Source organism: Herpailurus yagouaroundi, unplaced genomic scaffold (assembly GCF_014898765.1).
Source record: "Herpailurus yagouaroundi ecotype Mexico unplaced genomic scaffold, PumYag 186, whole genome shotgun sequence".
NCBI classification, from domain to species: Eukaryota; Metazoa; Chordata; class Mammalia; order Carnivora; family Felidae; genus Herpailurus; species Herpailurus yagouaroundi.
This window is the reverse complement of record NW_024412417.1, coordinates 39351789-39370357: the sequence shown is the minus strand read 5'-3', so window position 1 is coordinate 39370357 and position 18569 is coordinate 39351789. Positions and strand designations below refer to the sequence as shown.

The window sequence follows — 18569 nt, the reverse complement described above, 5'->3', positions numbered from 1 at the left end:
CCCCCCCCCCCCCCCCCCCCCCCCCCCCCCCCCCCCCCCCCCCCACATAGGTGATGGGGATTAAGAGTACACTTATCTTCTTTTTTAGTATTTATTTATTTTTGACAGACAGAGAAGGCAGACAGAGTGTGAGGGGGAGAGGGACAGAGAGAGAGAGGGAGACACAGACTCCGAAGCAGGCTCCAGTCTCTGAGCTGTGAGCACAGAGCCCGTTGCGGGGCTCGAACTCACAAACCGTGAGATCATGACCTGAGCTGAAGTTGGACACTCAACCGACCGAGCCACCCAGGTGCCCCAAGAGTACACTTATCTTGATGAACACGGAATAATATATGGAATTGTTGAATTACTATATTGTATACCTGCAACTAATATAACACTGTTAACTACACTGGAATTAAAAATAAAAATAAATATATATATATATATTTATAAAACTGCTAAATTTTAATTTTCAAAAAGGTAAAAACATGACTCACAAAAATAAGAAATGAACCCATGTCAGAAATACTATTCAACCATTAATTAATGAATTAAGATTTGTTCAATAGAGTTTGAGGAACAGGGATCTTTATAATCAATCCTAGGAATTTGGAAACGAATTTGCTAATTGATATCCTACAGCAATAAATTCTTTTTTTTTTTTTTTTACTGGACAAAAATCAATTGCACCTTGACCACATAAAATGCATTTACATTGCTATCAGTTAACCTCTTCAGAGTGGTAAAAACCTACTCAATAAATGAGTCAAAGGCACACACTCTTATATAACCAGATAATCCCCACAGAGTCTGCTGGACGATACCCAGAACTTATTTCCGGGTTTTAGATCCTTTTTCTTGATAGCAGCTAGTGATTCTTTGTTGGAAGATTATTATCAATATCCTAGTATAATCTTCGAATCACTAGAAGGTGAGCTCTGTAAGAGGAAGCCTCTTTTCCTTTCTTAGTGTTGTATCTCTTGTGTCTATTCTGCCCGACATGCAGGGAATGTTCAATACATTTTTAGTAAATCAATAATAATCGCCACCGTCTATTGTTTATTCCACACCAGGAACTTTGCAACATGCTTCGTACAAATCTTTTTCTCATTCAATCCTCCCGGTTATCATCTGGTAACGTACACCCATGCACGTGCACACAGTCATGCCCACATACCCATGCCAAACACATATACCCATGCCTGCACACGCTCACGCACACTCACATGCACGCACACACACACGCACCCCATACCCACTGCTCCATCAAATTATTCTCCACTTCCCTATGAAGTTCCCAGCAAACCATCCCCTTGCCTGATATGAGTCACCATATCCTCTACCCCTCACGCTGGAAATGCCTCCACCTGATCCATTGCTGTTTAATGCTTTAGATCCTTTTTTTTTCCATTATGTTTCTTTATCTTTGAGAGGCAGAGAAAGACAGAGCACGAGTGGGAGAGGGGCAGAGTGAGAGGGAGACACAGAATCCGAAGCAGGCTCCAGGCTGAGCTGTCAGCCCAGAGCCCGACGCAGGGCTCGAACTCACAGAGTGTGAGATCACGACCTGTGCCGAAGTCGGAAGCTCAACCGACTGAGCCACCCAGACGCCCCTAGATCCTTTTTCAATATTTGCTGTCAGTGAAACCTTCCCCACCTGTCTCGTGCATTCTCACGGCGGCTCTTCCGGGCACTGAGGAAGCAAGACTGTCTCACCTGTCCCTCTCAGAGCCACCTGAGATCCGGGGAGACTCTACTTACTAAAGCACAGGGAGAAGATGCTTTTGCTCAAACCTTGTTGATTTCAGCGGTCTGGGGTTGCATCTTCCAGGGTGTCCTCAGCTGCTGGTCGAAGAGGGGACCGTCACAGCCGCTCCCCTCCCCCTGGCCATCCGGAAGCTCAACCCTTGCCTGATGGAGCTGTGCCGCTTTTTCCAGCAATGCCTCTGCATGAGCCAGAAGAGAGACCCCAGGATGGAGGCCATGAGGTAACCTGGGCCAGGTGCCACCTTCCAGAGTCAGTATTTAGAGGCTGCTTATGCCGTGTGGATGCTCTGCCGGCCACCAGGTGACCGGGCAGAGAGAGGTGACAGGGGTACGTCAAGAAATCGACTCTCCAGTGAGTCTTCTACTAGACCATCACTTCCTTGCGAGCCAGCATGGAACCTCATTCATTTCTGGGTCCCCAGGACCACGAGTACAGCCGAGTTGAGTCGAGTCGAGCTGAGCCGAGCTCCGTCACACCTGGTGCAATGATCTCACAGGACTTCGTGGGGTCCTGGAGTCCCCGGGGGCCTCAGCCTGGTGAGATCTGCCAGAAGAGAATAGTCAGAGGGTATGCCCATCTACATTCCAGATCTTTCTAAATCCCTGACACTCATTTGCTGGCCAAACGTGAAGACTGTAAAAAGAAATTTAGAAGGCAGACACGGTTTCATATTAGAAGTTCTGGGCGTGGGCAGTTTCCCACCCTTGAGAGTGCAGACGTTCTACCCTTTCTTCTGGAGTTTCTTATTGGTTGTAAATCCAGAACCAAACAAACGTGGCTGAATACTTCTGCTCCGGTGGCCCGGGGCCAATCTCTCCGGTCTTTAATGTCACTTTCAGAGTCCACTCATGACCCTTCAGCTTTTCAAATCTCCATCACCCACTGGCTCTGAACCCCGTGCAGGTTGGTTTGCAGCCTCTTTTCATTGTGTCCTTGTCTTGAATCCCTCAATCGGTGTGGATGTTTCCTCCACCCAGAGAGGGAGGTGAGCAAGGTCCATAGACCCGAGGGTGTTAGCAAGCAACATGGAGGCATTGCAGCCATGCTTTCTTACAGGATCAGACCACGGCTAGAACTTTTTTCTACCAGCTTTTCAAATCAACAACACGAGTTGAGTCTCTAGTAATTATCTTTTAGGCTGATCCACAGGAATTGAGAGATGAATCAGAAACAGACCCAGAGGGGCGCCTGGGCGGCTCAGTTGGTTAAGTGTCCGACTTTGGCTCAGGTCATGGTCTTGTGGTTCATGAGTTTGAGTCCCATATCAAACCCCACATCAGGCTCCATGCTGACAGCTCGCAGCCTGCTTGGGACTCTCTCTCTGTCCTTCTCCCTCTCTCTCAAAATAAATAAATAAACTTAAAAGAAAAAGAAATAGACCCAGAAACTGAGGGGCTCATAGATGGGAGAAAGAAATGGTCATAAACACAAATCAAAATATAACATAGTAGGGATGCCTGGTTGGCTGAGTCAGTCAAGCATCCGACTTTGGCTCAGGTCATGATCTCACAGTCGGTGAGTTCGAGCCCCACGTCGGGCTCTGTGCTGACAGCTCGGAGCCTGGAACCTGCTTCAGATTCTGGGTCTCCCTCTCTCTCTGTTCCTCCCCCACTCGCACTCTGTCCCTCTCACTCTCTCTCAAAAAATAAAAACAAACATTTAAAAATATATATATAACACAGTAAGGGGCAGAACCAAGTTACACATGAGGCAGAACCTATTCATCGTATCCCCTTGGAGAAAAATCACATTAAAAAAACTATCTATATAGCAAATACTGGGTGCAAGGATAAATGAGGAAGGCAGAAGTTTCCAGAGAGGAGTTTTAAGTCGAAACTTAGAGAAATGAAGCATCTATGAACCTGAGCTTATCCTTTCCTTTCCCTGTATTTTAACTTAATAGTAAATTGTTCTATAATCTCCTCCTAAACCCTGAGTACAGGCTACGAATGACAGAGTGGGAGGCTGGCTCTACTCAGTGTGTTTGTTGAATCACACAGCCCCTGTGATCAAAAAACCATGCTCGAGTGGGGAAGTCGGCCATGCAAAGAGAAACTGCAAAACTATGAGAAGCGCCGTAGCAGATCCTCAGTATGCGCTGTGGGCCCCAGGGTAACTAAGGACTAGAGCTGGATGGAGGAATCAACAGAAGCTTCTGGGGCAGGAAATGGGAGGGGACGCTCCAGGCAAAGAGCAGGTGCAAAGATAGCACGGGCAGCCTGGAACATTGTAGGTCCACCGAGATATGCAATGTGGCCACATCAAGGGTGACCGGCCACTGTCCCCGGCATAGGTCCCCTTCCAGAAGGACTTTGCTCTCTCAGGCTCCTGGTAAGCTCGTGCAAACAAGTTTTCACTCTTCCCATAGCTTCAGCTACTGCTCTGAGCTGTGCATTTCTTCCTTCATTCACAACACACTGAACCCAATCCCCAGGGTACTTTGATGTCCTCTCTGTTCTGGAAGCTTTCTTTTTTATGTTTGTTTATTTTTGAGAGGTGGGGGGAGGGGCAGAGAGAGAGGGAGACCCAGAATCCGAAGCAGGCTCCAGGTTCTGAGCTGTCAGCACAGAGCCGGACGCAGGGCTCGAACTCACGAACATGAGCTCATGACCTGAGCTGAAGTCGGATGCTTAACCAACTGAGCCACCCAGGCGCCCCTGTTTTGGAAGCTTTCTAAGCAACTTGCGGCTGTTAGAAGAAAATCTGGCCACACCTGCACACTGTCAAGCTAACTGAGGGTGGGGGGGGGTGGTGAGGAGGGATTGGGGCCACAGAGCTGGGCCCTCAAAGCTAGTAGGTAGCTTCGTGTGCCGTATGGAGGGGCAGGGTTAAAACCAAACAGACCTGGGTTTAAATTTAGGCATGAACATAATTTTAATGAATGCATATTTCTTTAATTTTCAATGATCTAACCATTCCTCTATTATAGCTTTTTTTTTGCTATTATATATACACAGTGATAATTTATAATTTTGTATATAAAGCTTTTTCTCAACTGGCAATTTCTTGGAGTAAGTTGTTAAAATAGTTGAATCTATTCACATTTAGCAAACTTACACAGCACATGGTGCCAGGCACTATTCCCAAAACTTCACAAGTATTGATTCATTTCATCCTCATAATCCGGTAGATACTTCTCAGAATTATTCTCATCTTAGAAAGGAAGAAACTGAGGCATGTTAATTTAAGTCACCTCAGTTTACACAGTTGGTAAGTGGAGAAGCCAGGATTTAAATCCAGATATTTGGACCCCAAGGTCAGTATTTTTAAAGGGACCTTACATTAAAAAGAATTAATATTCTTAAAGCTTTTGGTGCCTATTGCCAAACTGCTTTCCAACCGAGAATGGCGTACAATTTCACCAGCACTGATGCGATCATTTAAATTGTTTAATTTACGGATCAGAAATGGTATCTGATTGTTTTAAAACTGTTGTTTGATTACTAGTAAGTTGGAATGCGTTTGGAGGGTTTCCCCACTTCTATGAGTTACGAGTTCTTACTCTTTCATTTTTCACTCTCGTTTCTCTTTCTCTAGACTCGTCGTGATGTTTTATTCTTCTTATCTCTTGACATTCGGTGTTTTGCATGAGCTTTTTACATAATAAATTCAATGTATGGTTAAAAACAATTTTAGGCGCTGCCACTTAGAAGCTATGGAGGCTAGCCATTTAGCCTCTCTGAGCCTCAGTGCCTCCTTCCGCAAAGTGGGGACAGCCCCGCGAGAATCGCGCTGTGCTCTGGCACGAAGCGGATCACCGGGGTACAAATCCAGCCCTGTCTCTCGAGAGCAAATCAGTTCATCCCGTGCCCCAGTTCCCTCCTTGTCTCGGTGTCCTGTAAATTGAGGGTGATGGAGCCCGGGGAGTCTTTGCAGCCGGCTTTCCTGGAGCAGTTAGTTGTTCCCCAGAGTCTGCTGGACTCACAGAATGGTGCCGATGGGAGGGAAAGTAGAAGCTGGTCGGCCGCACCCCCTTAAGCATCCCACGAGGAGCATGCTCGGGCAGCAAAGGCCCCGGGGTCCCGGGGTGAGCCGGCGGCACAGAGAGCTCTTCTCCCTAGGCATGTGCCCAGCGCTCTTTCCCCGAAGCCCTGAGAAGAGATCCCTGCAGGCCCGGCCCAGGGCAGGATATTACTTCGCAAGTACTCGCTGCCCGGTTAACAGGAACAGCCCTGCGCTCTTGCCCCGACTCGCCCCTCAAATACATAAACGAACACCATCGTTTGCTGAGCACCTGTGGCGAGCCCGGCCCCGCTCAGGAACTGGGCAAGTGTTACCTCGCTTAATCCTCGAGGTAACCGGTGAGCGGGGGCGCTATGGTTTCCTCTCGTGTGTAGATGGAAACACGGAGGCCCACGGAATTGAATACTCAGCCTGAAGCCACACGTCCTAGTAAGGCAAGATGACAGGACTAAAAATACAGCCTCTTCACTCCGAAGTCTAAGCTTTTTCCGCCCCTCAGGCTCATCCTCTGCCCCCCCCCCACACACCCTGTAAAGATAGAGAGGGCCTCCTTGCTGTGAATAATTGGCCGCTATGACTTTTTTTTAATTTATTTTTTGAGGGGGGTGGAAAGGGAGCAGAGGGGCAGAGAGAGAGAGAGAGAGAGAGAGAGAATCCCAAGCAGGCTCCACACTCAGTGGGGAGCCCAAAGTGGGGCTCAATCTCACAACCGGGAGATCAGGACCTGAGCCGAAATCAAGAGTCAGACGCTCAACTACTGAGCCACCCAGGCGCCCATGACTTTGTAAATTATGCTTGTCTTCCATTAGCCACAAGGGATGACGTTTGCTTTCCACTCTGATTGGAATCTTTAGGTACTGTCTTGAATACTATTCCTGGTTTCTGAAGAATGCAACATACATCTGTCAGAGGGTGAAAAGGGTGCCCCACTCACACAGTAAGTAGATGCTTGACCTTGGCGCGTGGCAATAAATGCCTTCTCTCAAGGAGCTCTAGAATTCAGTGATTGTCCCGTCTTCGTTAGGGACTAAAGAGAGCAGGTGCAGCTCAGGCGGTCGTCGTTAATTCTAGACAGAAAGAGTGGAGGATACTTCTGATTCCTGCTCACCTAACAGTTGGATGTTTGCAATGAGGTATGGGGAAGAAAAAACAAAGCGGGAGTCAGCCCAGCCAAGCACTATGGCTTTCTGTGTGATCTCGGGCAAGTTTCTCATCCTCCCTGACTCCCATGTAAGCTACAAATACAAATGGACGAAGAAAGATCAAACAAAAGAGACCCCATTGTGAATGCTCAAATTTCTGACCAAAGCAAAATGAGTAGGATGAATCCAAGAATAAGAAGGCAGCATGAGGTGCTACGAGTAGGGTGTATGACGCCCCTCTCCTGGTCTTAGATGGTAGCAAAGCCCCCGTTGACTCCCGGAGAGGCCGGACGCGAGCTTTTTTTCCCTCCCACCCCTGCAGACAAAAGTGGCTGATCTGGCTTATCTGGTCCGCCCAGGTGACAGTGTAGTCATCTACCTGGACAATCAAGTCAAAGGACTCTGGCCTCCTAAAAGTCGTGGAGCCACATGGGACTTGCATTGCCTTTATTCTGCAGCACAAGAGCCAAGATTCGGGGTGGAGGTGGGGTGGGGTGGGGGTGGGGGGCTCAGTAGTCCAAATCCCTTCACCCGGGGGTGGGCAGGGGGAGCAGGAAATCTTGGTCGCTCCTTATAGTCGAATAGCTCTTCTTTCGCTCTCGCCACATGAAAATCTCCACACGAACAACATATTCCATCTAGGGGACAACATGTTACTGAGTTTAGAGTAGCTTTTTGCAAACTGGGGGCACGAGGTAGATACAGCTGGGTAACCCGAAGCCATCACCGGGCGGAGAGTGGAGACTGGAGAGCTGTCCCCTTCTCGACTTCGCTGCCAACCGGCAGGGCGTCTGGCCCACGTCCTTCCTCTCTGACACAGACTCCTGAGTCCCCGCCCACTGCCCTGTCACACCCTTGCCCCCCCCACCCCCCCCAGGAGCCTGGGCCATCGCTGTGGGGCCAGAGTTCATGCCTCTGTAGCGTTGCCTTCTTTCTCAGTACCTTGAATTCCCTCTTCTTCTCTTCCAGCCTTAAAACAAAAATGCCTCCGGAATATCTGCCTGTCCGTGTGAAAAGATGATGGGACCTAACGATAAACTGGACGACATCCCTTCACCCTGGCCCCGGCCCAAGTTGGCTGGATGCGAAGAATTCACCAGGCTCCAGCTAGATCATCAATTAACTGAAAGAGGTTCTTTGGGGAAGTAGCAATGCTTTCTCTCCTGTGAACCCTGGGAAGGGGGAAGGCCAAGTGTTAGAGCTGCCCTGAAACCTAAATCCACGGTCAAGAATCCCCCGTGATGCTTACGGCGATCCTGAGACGGGAGAAATGGGTTGAGGGGTATCACAGCAGCCGGAACAAATGAGTCCAGGCACTGAGACTCTGACACAGTACCCAGAGTGACTTACACCTGGGATTTTAGGAAGACAACACGATAAATTAGGAAAGGGGAGCCCATACCCTGGAGAGAGTCACGTAGGATTTCTCTACACCACGAACCCACGCTTGGTTAGATACAAGTAATCAGACTTGCTGACCATGGGATCCCGATAATTCTCCATGCCCCTAAATAGCAGGTGATGAGAACCTTCCCCCGGAGGAAGTGTGGCTTTTCTGTTGTTGATGTCTTGTGTCGATTTCTCGTCTGTGGGTCCCGCTGTATTTGGGGGTCTCGGGTTCCGTGACTCACTAATAGGAGACTCCCGGAACCAGAACAGCTTTTATGCTCACATTTCCTTCTTATTACAGCGAAAGCCTAGAGATTAAAGTCAGCAAAGGTAAAAGGTGCAGGGGACAGGGCCCGGGAGAGGCCAGACATCAGCTTCCCGTTGCCCTCTCCGGCGAAGTTGCATGGGCAGCACTTAATCCTTCCAGCAATGCCATGTGACAACACGTATGGAGTATCATCAACCAGAAAAGCTCACCCGAGCCATGGAGTCCAGGGCTTTAATTGGGGATCAGCCTAGAGGCATGAAGTTACTCTGTCTTCAGGCTCTCCACAGGTCAAGCCGACACGCCGTGACCCAAGGCCCCTGCTATAAGTTGTATTGTTAGCTTGGAGCATCTGGCATGACCCAAAGCTCCAGGTCTACGGACACTCTTGTCAGGCAAGGGTTCGGAGGTTAACCCCCAGGAGCTGTTCAGGGCTGGACTTTTCTTTGGAAGATGCAGGGTTCAATGCCGTAGCCCTGCTGAGTCAACCCTTTCCCAGGCACCCACGGGCTAAGGTGTCCCTGTATCGGTTCGAGTCCCTTTTAATTTCTCCCCAGGCCGCAGTAGCTGCAAACACCCCTGTGAATGCCAAGTCCCCATGCAGAGCATTACTGAGCAGACTTGCTCTTTCCAATGGCCCCTGTGGACCCCGTGCTCCTTCACTGCTGTGCCCGGAGCTCCAGTCTTCCATGTTAACATGTGGCCCGGGCATTGGTGCTCCACCCTCTGTGACCCATGCCTGCCCTTTGGTGAGAAAAGTCACTCCATTCACAGTCCAAGTAGAAACGATTTCCCCCCATCGGTAGACACTTGAGTGCCCTTGCCCCGACTACCTGTGGACAACAAGGCTTTCAGAAAGGTAGAACTTGAACTTCAGGAAGAGACTTCCCTCCTCTCGTCATGGGCAGAAAAGATTTAGTTTTAACCTCTGGAACACTTGGGAGGCCCTCAAAGTTGTGCAAATGCCAAGCTCATGAACTACACCTGCCATCACGACTCTGGGGGCCTGCAAAGGGCCCTCTCGTTTGCAAAGCTGAGGAGGACACGGGAAATCTCCTAGGCAAAGGGACCATACCTGGATAGGAACCAAAAAATGAGCACGATTCATCAGGTGGGTGTTGACCTGACCAGACCTTCTCGAATGGATAAAGTTGATATTATTAATCAAGGATCTGTGGCAAGAAAGGCTCCCAGGGTTTCCCCCAAAGAGTAATTTATCATCAGGGAAGGTGGGACTAGAGACTTGGTCCCAACACCCTGGCTATTTGTCTGTGGGGGAAACCGGAGGGTGCCCAGCCATCCCACATCTTGGGGATTATGACTGAGCATGACTATCGTTTAAAGTTTGTTTAGGGAGGCCTAGGTGGCTCAGTCGGTTGAGCGTCCGACTTCGGCTCAGGTCATGAGCTCACGGTTCGTGAGTTCAAGCCCCACGTCGGTCTCTGTGCTGACAGCTCGGAGCCTGGAGCCTGCTTCGGATTCTGTGTCTCGCGTTCTCTCTGCCCCTCCCCTGCTCACACTCTGTCTCTCTCTGTCTCAAAAATAAATAAAACATTTAAAAAAACATTTAAAGTTTATTTATTTATTTTGAGAAGGAGAGAGAGCACGCAAGCAGGGGTGAGGCAGAGAGAGAGAGAGAGAGAGAGAGAGAGAATCCCAAGCAGGCTCCGCACTAACAGCAGGGCTCGAACTCACGAACCGTGAGATCACGATCTGAGCCAAAATCAAGAGTCGGCCACTTAACGGACTGAGCCCCCCAGATGCCCCACGAGCATGACTAACTTAGAAAAGCCCACATGTGGAGGACTTCTAAGGCCCGTGCAGGGATCTGAACTTGAAGTAAAGACAAAGGCTCAGAGGACCACACAGGACCAATTCTCTAGAGTCACCCCATCTGCCACAACAGTGGCAATGACAGAAGGAAAACAGGGCCCAAGAGCAACTGAACAGAGCTGAGTCCAGAGTCCACGGTCTCCTAGAGGTTAAGGGGGGGTTTGACCCTCCCCCGAGCTGAGTAAGTCCTGATTTGGGGGATGCTTAGGGCAACGAGGAGGCCTTGGGGGTGCTGCCACACTAGAGTTCTTAATAATCTGTGCCTGTGTGGCCACCAGGGGTTCACCGATGAGGTAAAAAAGACGGGGCCGTGACTGTCTGCCCGCTGATGAAGGAGTTACAGGTGTAACATCCGTTACACGTATAACATCACTAAACAGGATTCTTCCCAGGGGCAAAGGCACAGGTGCATTTCTGTCTGTCTCATTCACGCCCAAGCTAAACTCATATTCATGAATACAAGCTAAACAGGCAGAAGACAGGGAAGGGGGAAGGGAGGAGGAGGGGGAGGGAAGGGAGACATTTCGGCACTGAGCCATGCTGCCTGTTGACTTAAGAGTTTAGAGATGAGGCGTCTTCTGTGCTGGTGGGAAAGGATTGGGGCAGCTCCGTTCATCGTCAGGGCTCGTGAGACACTGAACAATAACTAATGATCTATAAACAAATCTTTAAGGTACACGAGCAACTAATTATCTGCAGAAGCCCCCTCCGGTGGGTTCCACCAAGGCTCAGCGACCCCAGATCGAATCGTCGGATGAGCCCAGCAGGGAGGGTCAGGGGAACACCTCGGAGGGCTCTCAGCGGGCTAGCCTGCCCACCCAGAATGATCCCATCACCGTGAGCTCAGATAGATGCCCCCGCCTCGACATGGGCCGTCCAGTCTGGGAAGTGGAGTCCCTGCTGCCGTGACCATCCTGAGCGTAGGATTCGCCGGGGTCCGCTGCCGTGGTGCTGTTGTGAAAACGGCAGGGGCAAAAATCCCATGAAAACACGTACGGCCCATAACAGCGCTCGATGAGCGCTCGTTTTCCAAGGCAGGGTTCTCCCCACGAAATGCAGGCGGGAGCCGCAGCCGAGCAGCGACAGGTCACCGTCCCGCTGCTAGGGAGGAGGCAGGGCTGGTACCCGATCCTAGCGTGTCTCACTGTCAAGCCCCATCTCACCCCACCCCACAGCTGGGGCAGGAAACCCCTTAAGGGAAGAGGCATCAAATTCCCGGGCCTTGAGGCCAGGAACATATAAGAAGAATCCCCCAGAGATCCTCTTGCTGGGGAATTCACTAGACCAGACAAAGCCAGCCCTTCTTTGTCAGGAGAGCCCGTGTGACTTTCATCAGCCTTTCATCCCCCAGAGTCCCCCTGATGACCCCGAGACACAATCCCTGGGCCCCCAGGCCTTGGAGGTGAGGTAGGGGTGCGGAACAGGGCAGCTATTGTTCTCTGATTACAGCCTGGTTCTCCTCTGGGGCTCAAGACGGGCCCCTTAATATGGCGCCTCACCTGCTCCAAGGCATAGCGTTCTGATGTCCCCCTCCCCCTCAGAGGCCTCCCACCTGCCAACCTGCGCGAAAAGCTGTCCTCTCCCCGTGAGGAGTGGGGGGAGGAGGGATCACGTGACTAAGGGTCTTCCCTTGGGGTATAAAGGACTCGGTCTCCATCTTGTTCAAAGTCGAGCATCGTTCATCCAGCTGCTTCTAAGTGGGACCTTCGAGGTACGCACCCCCTTTCCCCTGAGGGGTAGGGAGCCGAAGAGGGCGGGAGGGAGGGAAGGAGGAGGGAGGGAGAGAGAAGGATGACGGGTTGGAGGCGGGGAGAAATGGATGGCAGAAGAGAGGGAGGGTGGGGGGTGCTCTCAAGGGGTGCCTGAGACCTGGATGCTACGCCAGGACGTCGCCGGGAATCGGTCACCCTGAGCCCTTGTGCGTGCGAAAAGATGCAACGTCAGAGGCACAGCACCTGCTGCATGTCCCTGGGGACACTGCATCCCATCAGCGAGGGGCGTGCAAACCTGCGTGCGTCCATGTCTCTCCCCAGGGCACCTGGTGCGGAAAGGGGCCAGACTTAGCACTTGGCCTACACCAGGCACGGTGCCCCGTCTAACCCTCAAGATACCCGGATGAAGAACCCCCTTATGGGCATTTTAGTGCCCAGGGAAACGAGTTCCAAGCAGCGTCAGTGCCTGGCTCAGGACGCTCAACATATAAAAGGCCGAGCCCACCCCAGGCCTGGCCAGCTAGACAGGTCTTGCTCTTAGACACTTCCCACAGTGCCTTGGGGTCAGTCATTGGGCACCAGGGCCCGAGGCAAGGCGAGGGGAGCCCTCACTTCCCCAAGGACAGTGAGTGTTTACCGTCGGCCCCGGAGGCCTCCTTGGGCAAATGAGGAAGAGGCAGCTCTTCCTGAAGGCGGACACAGCCCCACACCCGAGGCACCTGGCTCGACCCGCAGAAGGCTGCTGACTTCCGCAGTGGCCCTGTGCTCGCCCACCTGCAGACCCCGAGGTGCACGCCCCGCATTCGGGTCTCGCTCCCCATGGCTCAGGGCTGAGTGCGTGCTGTCCCCTCCGGCTGGCACCCAGGTTCCCCTTGCTTGGCTCTCGGCTCGGGATTGCCAACTACAGTGTCACACTGCACCCCAGCCAGCGGCTGGCCACTCCGAGGGGCCTCCCAAGCGGGTGCTCCCAAAAGTCACGACAGTCCTACCGCGAAGGATCGCGAGCCCGCTTGTTTGTTGGGGGTTCCGCGATCAGGATGGCACTGTCGGGCGGGTAACATACGTGGAGCAGAGACCTCGGACTGGCTGGCCTCAGACCGAATATTGTGTCTGGTGGTGGCACCCCCTGCAGCGGTGCCTCCTGGCAAAGGGGACTGTGGCCTCACCAGACGTCTCTGAGCCTCAGGTCCCTGCACGGCAAGTGAGGCGTGGGGCGCCTGTCTGGCTCCGTCGGTTGAGGTTCTGAGGTTGGCTCAAGTCATGATCTAGTGCTTCGTGAGTTCGAGCCCCATCGGCACAGAACCCATCTGCTATCGGCACAGAACCTGCTCTGCTTCCTCTGTCCCTCCCTCTCTCTCTCTCTGCCCCTCCCCTACTCACGCTCTCTCTCTCTCTCAAAAATAAGTAAAAACATTTAAAAGAAAAAAAAGAAAGGAAGTGAGGCGTGTGCTAGTCAAATCTCTATATGCCAGTCTAAGGCGCACGCGTGGTGGGGCCCATGACACAAAGGATGACCCAGTAATGGAAGGTAGCGTTTAAAGGAATAAGGTCCACAGGGCGCCTGGCTGGCTCAGTCCGAGCATGTGACTCTGGATCTCAAGGTCATGAGTTCAAGTCCCCCATCAGGCGTGGAGCCTTCTTAAAACAATACATAAATAAATAAAGGGATTAAGGTCCTAAAGTTTATAACTTACTTTGCTTCTAATTGCGGCAAAATACACACAACCTAAAATTTACCATTGTAACTATTTTTAAGTGTGGAGTTCAGTAGCATTACGTACATTCACGCTGCTGTGCGACCCTCACCACCATCCCTCTCCAGAACTTCCTCATCTTCCCCAAATGAAACTCCGTGCCCGTTAAACAACGACTCCCTTTCCCCCCATCTTCCGACTCTAAAAAAGACACATTAGAGCTCAGTCAAGATTTTGTCTGTAATAAGGTCACTTTTGCTCCTTTCCCTTCCAGTAGTTACGTGCTTGAAAATCCAGTAGAGGTCTCTGTAATTCCAATGAGCATCACCCTCAGCCTGTCTCCTCTGAGCGGCGGGACAACCCAGGGGAATCGCCTCCCGGAAGTGAGTGTCCTAGGAGAAAAAGGGCAGCAGGGCGCTGCGCGAAACTGACCACCTGCTTCATTTCACCAGACGGGGGGCGGGGCTTCCACTCAAACAGGGCAGAGGGGCCTTTATCGTAACAGCTGCTGTTTACTGAGTCTTTCCTGTGTGCCAGACACAGTGGCTGTAATTACTAATGTTTTCCAGCCACTTCTCTCCGTCAGGCACTGTTGTCACTGCCCTGCGTGGATCAGTTCATTCAGCCCTCACAATAGCCTCATAAGTGGCACTGTTATCATCATGAGCACTTCCCAGCTCATGGGAAGTGGGACGTCGTGACCATAAGTTGCCGGTCTCAGGGGCTCAATGATCTCATCTGTAAAGAGAGTTTGAACGAGATGAATCCAGTGCCTTCTCCAAGCTCCGACTGTCGCGGGATTCTCGCACAGAGGGTCGTGACACCGAGGCTTTTCTTTTCCCCCAGGAAACGGTTCAGTTGGGTTTGTACCCGAAGAACTGAGCCCAGAACGCCACCTGGAGTCATTTTTTTTTAATGTGTTTTCTGCTTCTTTGTCCCCCATATATGGTAACACGCAAACATGCAGTCTGAGTAAATGGTGTCACGTTACAAGGTCATGAAGGATGTTGTCACGTACGTGTATACCCAGGTTGCCTTGAGGCTTTTTTTTCCCTTTCTTGAGGGAGGGGACCCCACCGCAAGACCTCCTAGCATGCCCTCCTTGTGGTGGCAATGATACCAAATGCACCAGGTGATGACATCAGCCTCAGTCTTGTGGGTATGACTTCAGTGGGTATGACCTTCTAGAATGCCTTCAGCTGTTCACCCACAGAGTTTCCAGGGTGGCCACTTTCCATCCGGAGACATCCCAGGCCTCACCCTGAAGTTTCTGTCTGGTTTCTTGGCCTTGACAAGGAGCCACTCAGATCCAAATCTCCGCAGAACGATCAGAGAGAGCTGGTCTAACCTGTAACGTTAACCTGCTGTAGGAATTTATGTGGCTACAAAAGGTTAAAGCAGAGCATTCTGTCCATCAGATAATAACCAGAGTCTTAGAAGATGCTTGAGCTCAGTGGGAATCTCCAAGAACTCACATTCTGCCCTCCGCAGTCGTTCCACATTTATTCTATAGCTACTAGAGGCGATGCTAGGCCCTGGGGAAGGTCCACAGAGTAACGATCTCAGGACCTACCAATGTTTTCTCCTTTGGGACACCTTCCACAGTACAAATCCCTGCCCACAAGGTAGAGTGGCCCACTGTGGCCCTGGGTCCATTTGCAGGGCCACCAGGACATGGGACAGCCTTTGTCTCTGGGAGGACAAACTGTAGGAAGTGCTCTTTCCTCCAGGGTGATGCAGCCCGGCAGAGGGCAAACTTGGGAGTTGAACACTGGATGCATTTCAGCCCCTATGTGCCCCTCAGTGCGACACCTTTGCCCAGTGCACAACATGTACAACCTCATCCAGCAGCCATGTGGGTGCCCCTGGGGTAGCACGATCACACTGTGCTATCATTCATACTCTGTTCTACGCACAAGTCAACCACCCATCTGACATTCTTGAAGGAGTTATGTTCCCAGGGAGTTAAAATTATTCTAAAATCCCTCTGGTCTTTAATGTTTTTCCTTCCCCATTAAGTACATGGCTGGCCTGTTTGCACTAAGTGCCTACTGAAGGTAAATATTTGTTGACTTGCTCAGATCACGGGGCGCTATGATTGAAATGCGGTCAGCTCTTGGACTCTGCCCCCTTGCCACGACCCCCATGGCAGTCCCTGAAGCATGGTCTCTTGAAGGCTAGGACAGCAACCAGGCGTTCAAATCGCTCAGAAGCCACGGGGAAGGAAGAAATAGTCCCTCAGGAAAGCACTGTTTGTTGGCAGGCAGCGCCACCTTGTGGTTGCCAAATTTATTCCTATGTCAAGCGTTGGTAAGGTTCAAAGTCAGACTACTGAAGGTATATACTCAGAATGCCCCGGTAGCCCAATATATGGGTTATTTACAGCTCCGTCTACAAAAGTCAAACTATAGCCCTTGTTCAGCTGCCTCCCTTCCCTATTATTCTGTGAACAACTCACAGATAAGGAGAGGTTTTCGCTCACTTTGCATTCTGGGATCTTTGCAATGTGTCTGCCGCAGCACAATAAGGGACCATGGGGGAAATGAATAAATGACACCAGATGTGTGGCCTCAAGGAGCCCGGGTTCAGATTCCATTTTACAGATGGATGAACTGAATCTCAGGGAGAGAAGGTGATCTCCTGAATGTCATTAGTTGATGCTGGTTAGTGGCGAAGCTGGGACAGAAACCCTCCTAGGGCTTTCTCCTGCTACCTCAATGCGCTATGCGACAAAGAGCTCGTGGGCGTCCTTACTTCCTGGGATTTCCGAGAGCGTACTCATCATCTTCCACCGACTTCTCTCCCAGGAGGCTGTTCCCTGGATGCCTCAGCCCCTCCTTTGCCCTCGAGCTATGATCGTGCTTCTCCTGAGTATGCTGATGGCCCCTCACGGCGGTGAGTAACGGTATCTTCCACCGAATTTCTGGCTTGTTATGTAATTAACATGAACACTGGGGAGTGTTGTCAAATGTCATCTTATTTGCTTGTTACTACTTTTATCCCCTTGCCTGGGAGGGATGGAAGTCAAACGGTAATGACGGGCCACAGATTTAATTCAGCTGATATTTGAGGACCTTGCCCGGCGCACGAGGTGCGGGATGGGCGATGAGGAGGAGATCCAGGGAGAGCAGAAGGCAGGGGGGCCACTTAACCATTCCTCCCCCCGATGGTACATCTCGTCTTGCCTTTGCTCGCCGGCCGCTGGCCCGTGTTTCGCTCGTTTCCTCGGAGTGTGTCAGTCCCCTCCACATGCGACAGGAAACACCCCTGTGTCGGTGTGTCTGCTGCGAAGGCACCTCCACCCCGCACCGGGGTCCCGCACCACCAGAGCCTGAAGACATCCGAGCAAGCTCCCTGGCAGCCCGGGCACTCATTTCCAGTTCACGTGGAGTCGTGGTGACGATTCCGAGACTTCCGGCTCCCTCCTTTCTCGTTTGCACATTGGTGCAGCTCTCGAAGCCCCCCACCTCCTTCTTTCCTTCCTACGACTGCTCCTGGCTCCCGAGTGACTGACGTCACCCATTTACCCAGCCATTTCTTCCTTCCCTCCTCGTGTTCAGGTAAACTGGGGACCAGCACGCTGAGCCTCCCTCTGCAAGATTCCCTTCCAAACACAGTAGTGAGGGTGTCAACATTATTGAGAATTGGTCTCGACCGTGACCCGAGTTAGAGGACGTGCAGAGATCTGCGTGCTCCCCGGAAATCGGTGAGCACCCGTTATAGGGTAGGCACTTCACGGAGGACCTCGAAGCTCTCCTTCAGCTCTGCGTGCTCCCGAGCTCCGCCCCAGACCTTCCCTGCACGACAAAGGAGCACTCCCACTTCCAGAACTTGACGGGCTGCTATTGATTATTTAGCTCCCTCGCGGATTTTTTTTTCCTCATTAAAGCCATTTTGTTGTGATTTGGGTCCCCAGGGCCAGCGGCTCCACCTGTACCCAGACCCTGACTGTCTTGTTCAAATTCCAACTATGGCCTTGGTGTCCATCCTTTTTTATGATAAAACTATGAAATATTCTATAGCTTTTCAGTCTCTTCCCTATCCTTTAAAATGAGATCACATCAGGGCACCTGGGTGGCTCCGTCAGTTAAGCGTCCGACTTCGGCTCAGGTCATGATCTCTCGGCTTGTGGGTTCGAGCCCTATGTCGGGCTCTGTGCTGACAGCTCGGAGCCTGGAGCCTGCTTCGGATTCTGTGTCTCCCTCTCTCTCTGCCTCTCTCCTGTCCATACTCTGTCTCTCTCTCCCTCTCTCAAAAATAAATAAACATTAAAAAAAAAAATTAAAGCCATAGTTGGGGCACCTGGGAGGCTCAGTTGGTTAGGTCACAATCTCCCAGTTCATGAGTTCGAGCCCCACATCAGGCTCTTTGCTGTCGGCACGGAGCCCACTTTGGCGCCTCTGTCTCCCTCTCTCTGCCACTTCTCCGTGCACACCTTTGCACACACACTCTCTCTCTCTCAAAATAAATAAATGTTAAAAAATTTTTTTTAAAAACCAGAGCCATAGAAAGTTGCACACATACTCTCCCTCTCTCAAAAATAAATAAACATTAAAAAATTAAAAAAAAAATAGAGCCATAGAAAGTTGAAGTGCAAACATATACATGCGCATGTGGATTTAAATGTCCCATACCTGCAGCCCTGACTTTGCAGGGGTGAGTGTGTGACCACCACGGATTCTATGCTACCCAGCCAACAAATTCACCAGGTTTTGGTCCAGGCGCTGCGGGGGGGGGGGGGGGGGGGGGGGGTTTTTTTTTGTGTTGTTTTTTTTTTTTTTTTTTTTTAATGTTTGTTTATTTTGAGAGAGGGAGAGAGAG

At 51.1% G+C, this 18569-nt stretch overlaps 2 protein-coding genes across 2 annotated transcripts in view; both read left to right on the top strand.

Moving 5' to 3' along the window:
- Positions 1-8721, top strand: part of HHLA1 (HHLA1 neighbor of OC90) — a 35349-nt gene extending 26628 nt beyond the window's left edge. The window contains exons 14-16 of the mRNA XM_040494860.1: positions 1814-1970; positions 6568-6650; positions 7825-8721. Of these exons, the coding sequence (XP_040350794.1) occupies positions 1814-1970; positions 6568-6650; positions 7825-7868 (284 nt within the window). The 3' untranslated portion in view covers positions 7869-8721. The remainder of the gene's footprint in view (positions 1-1813; positions 1971-6567; positions 6651-7824) is intronic.
- Positions 8722-16447: 7726 nt separating this feature from the next.
- Positions 16448-18569, top strand: part of OC90 (otoconin 90) — a 29719-nt gene continuing 27597 nt past the window's right edge. The window contains exon 1 of the mRNA XM_040494448.1: positions 16448-16643. Coding sequence (XP_040350382.1) covers positions 16466-16643 — 178 coding nt within the window. The 5' untranslated portion in view covers positions 16448-16465. The remainder of the gene's footprint in view (positions 16644-18569) is intronic.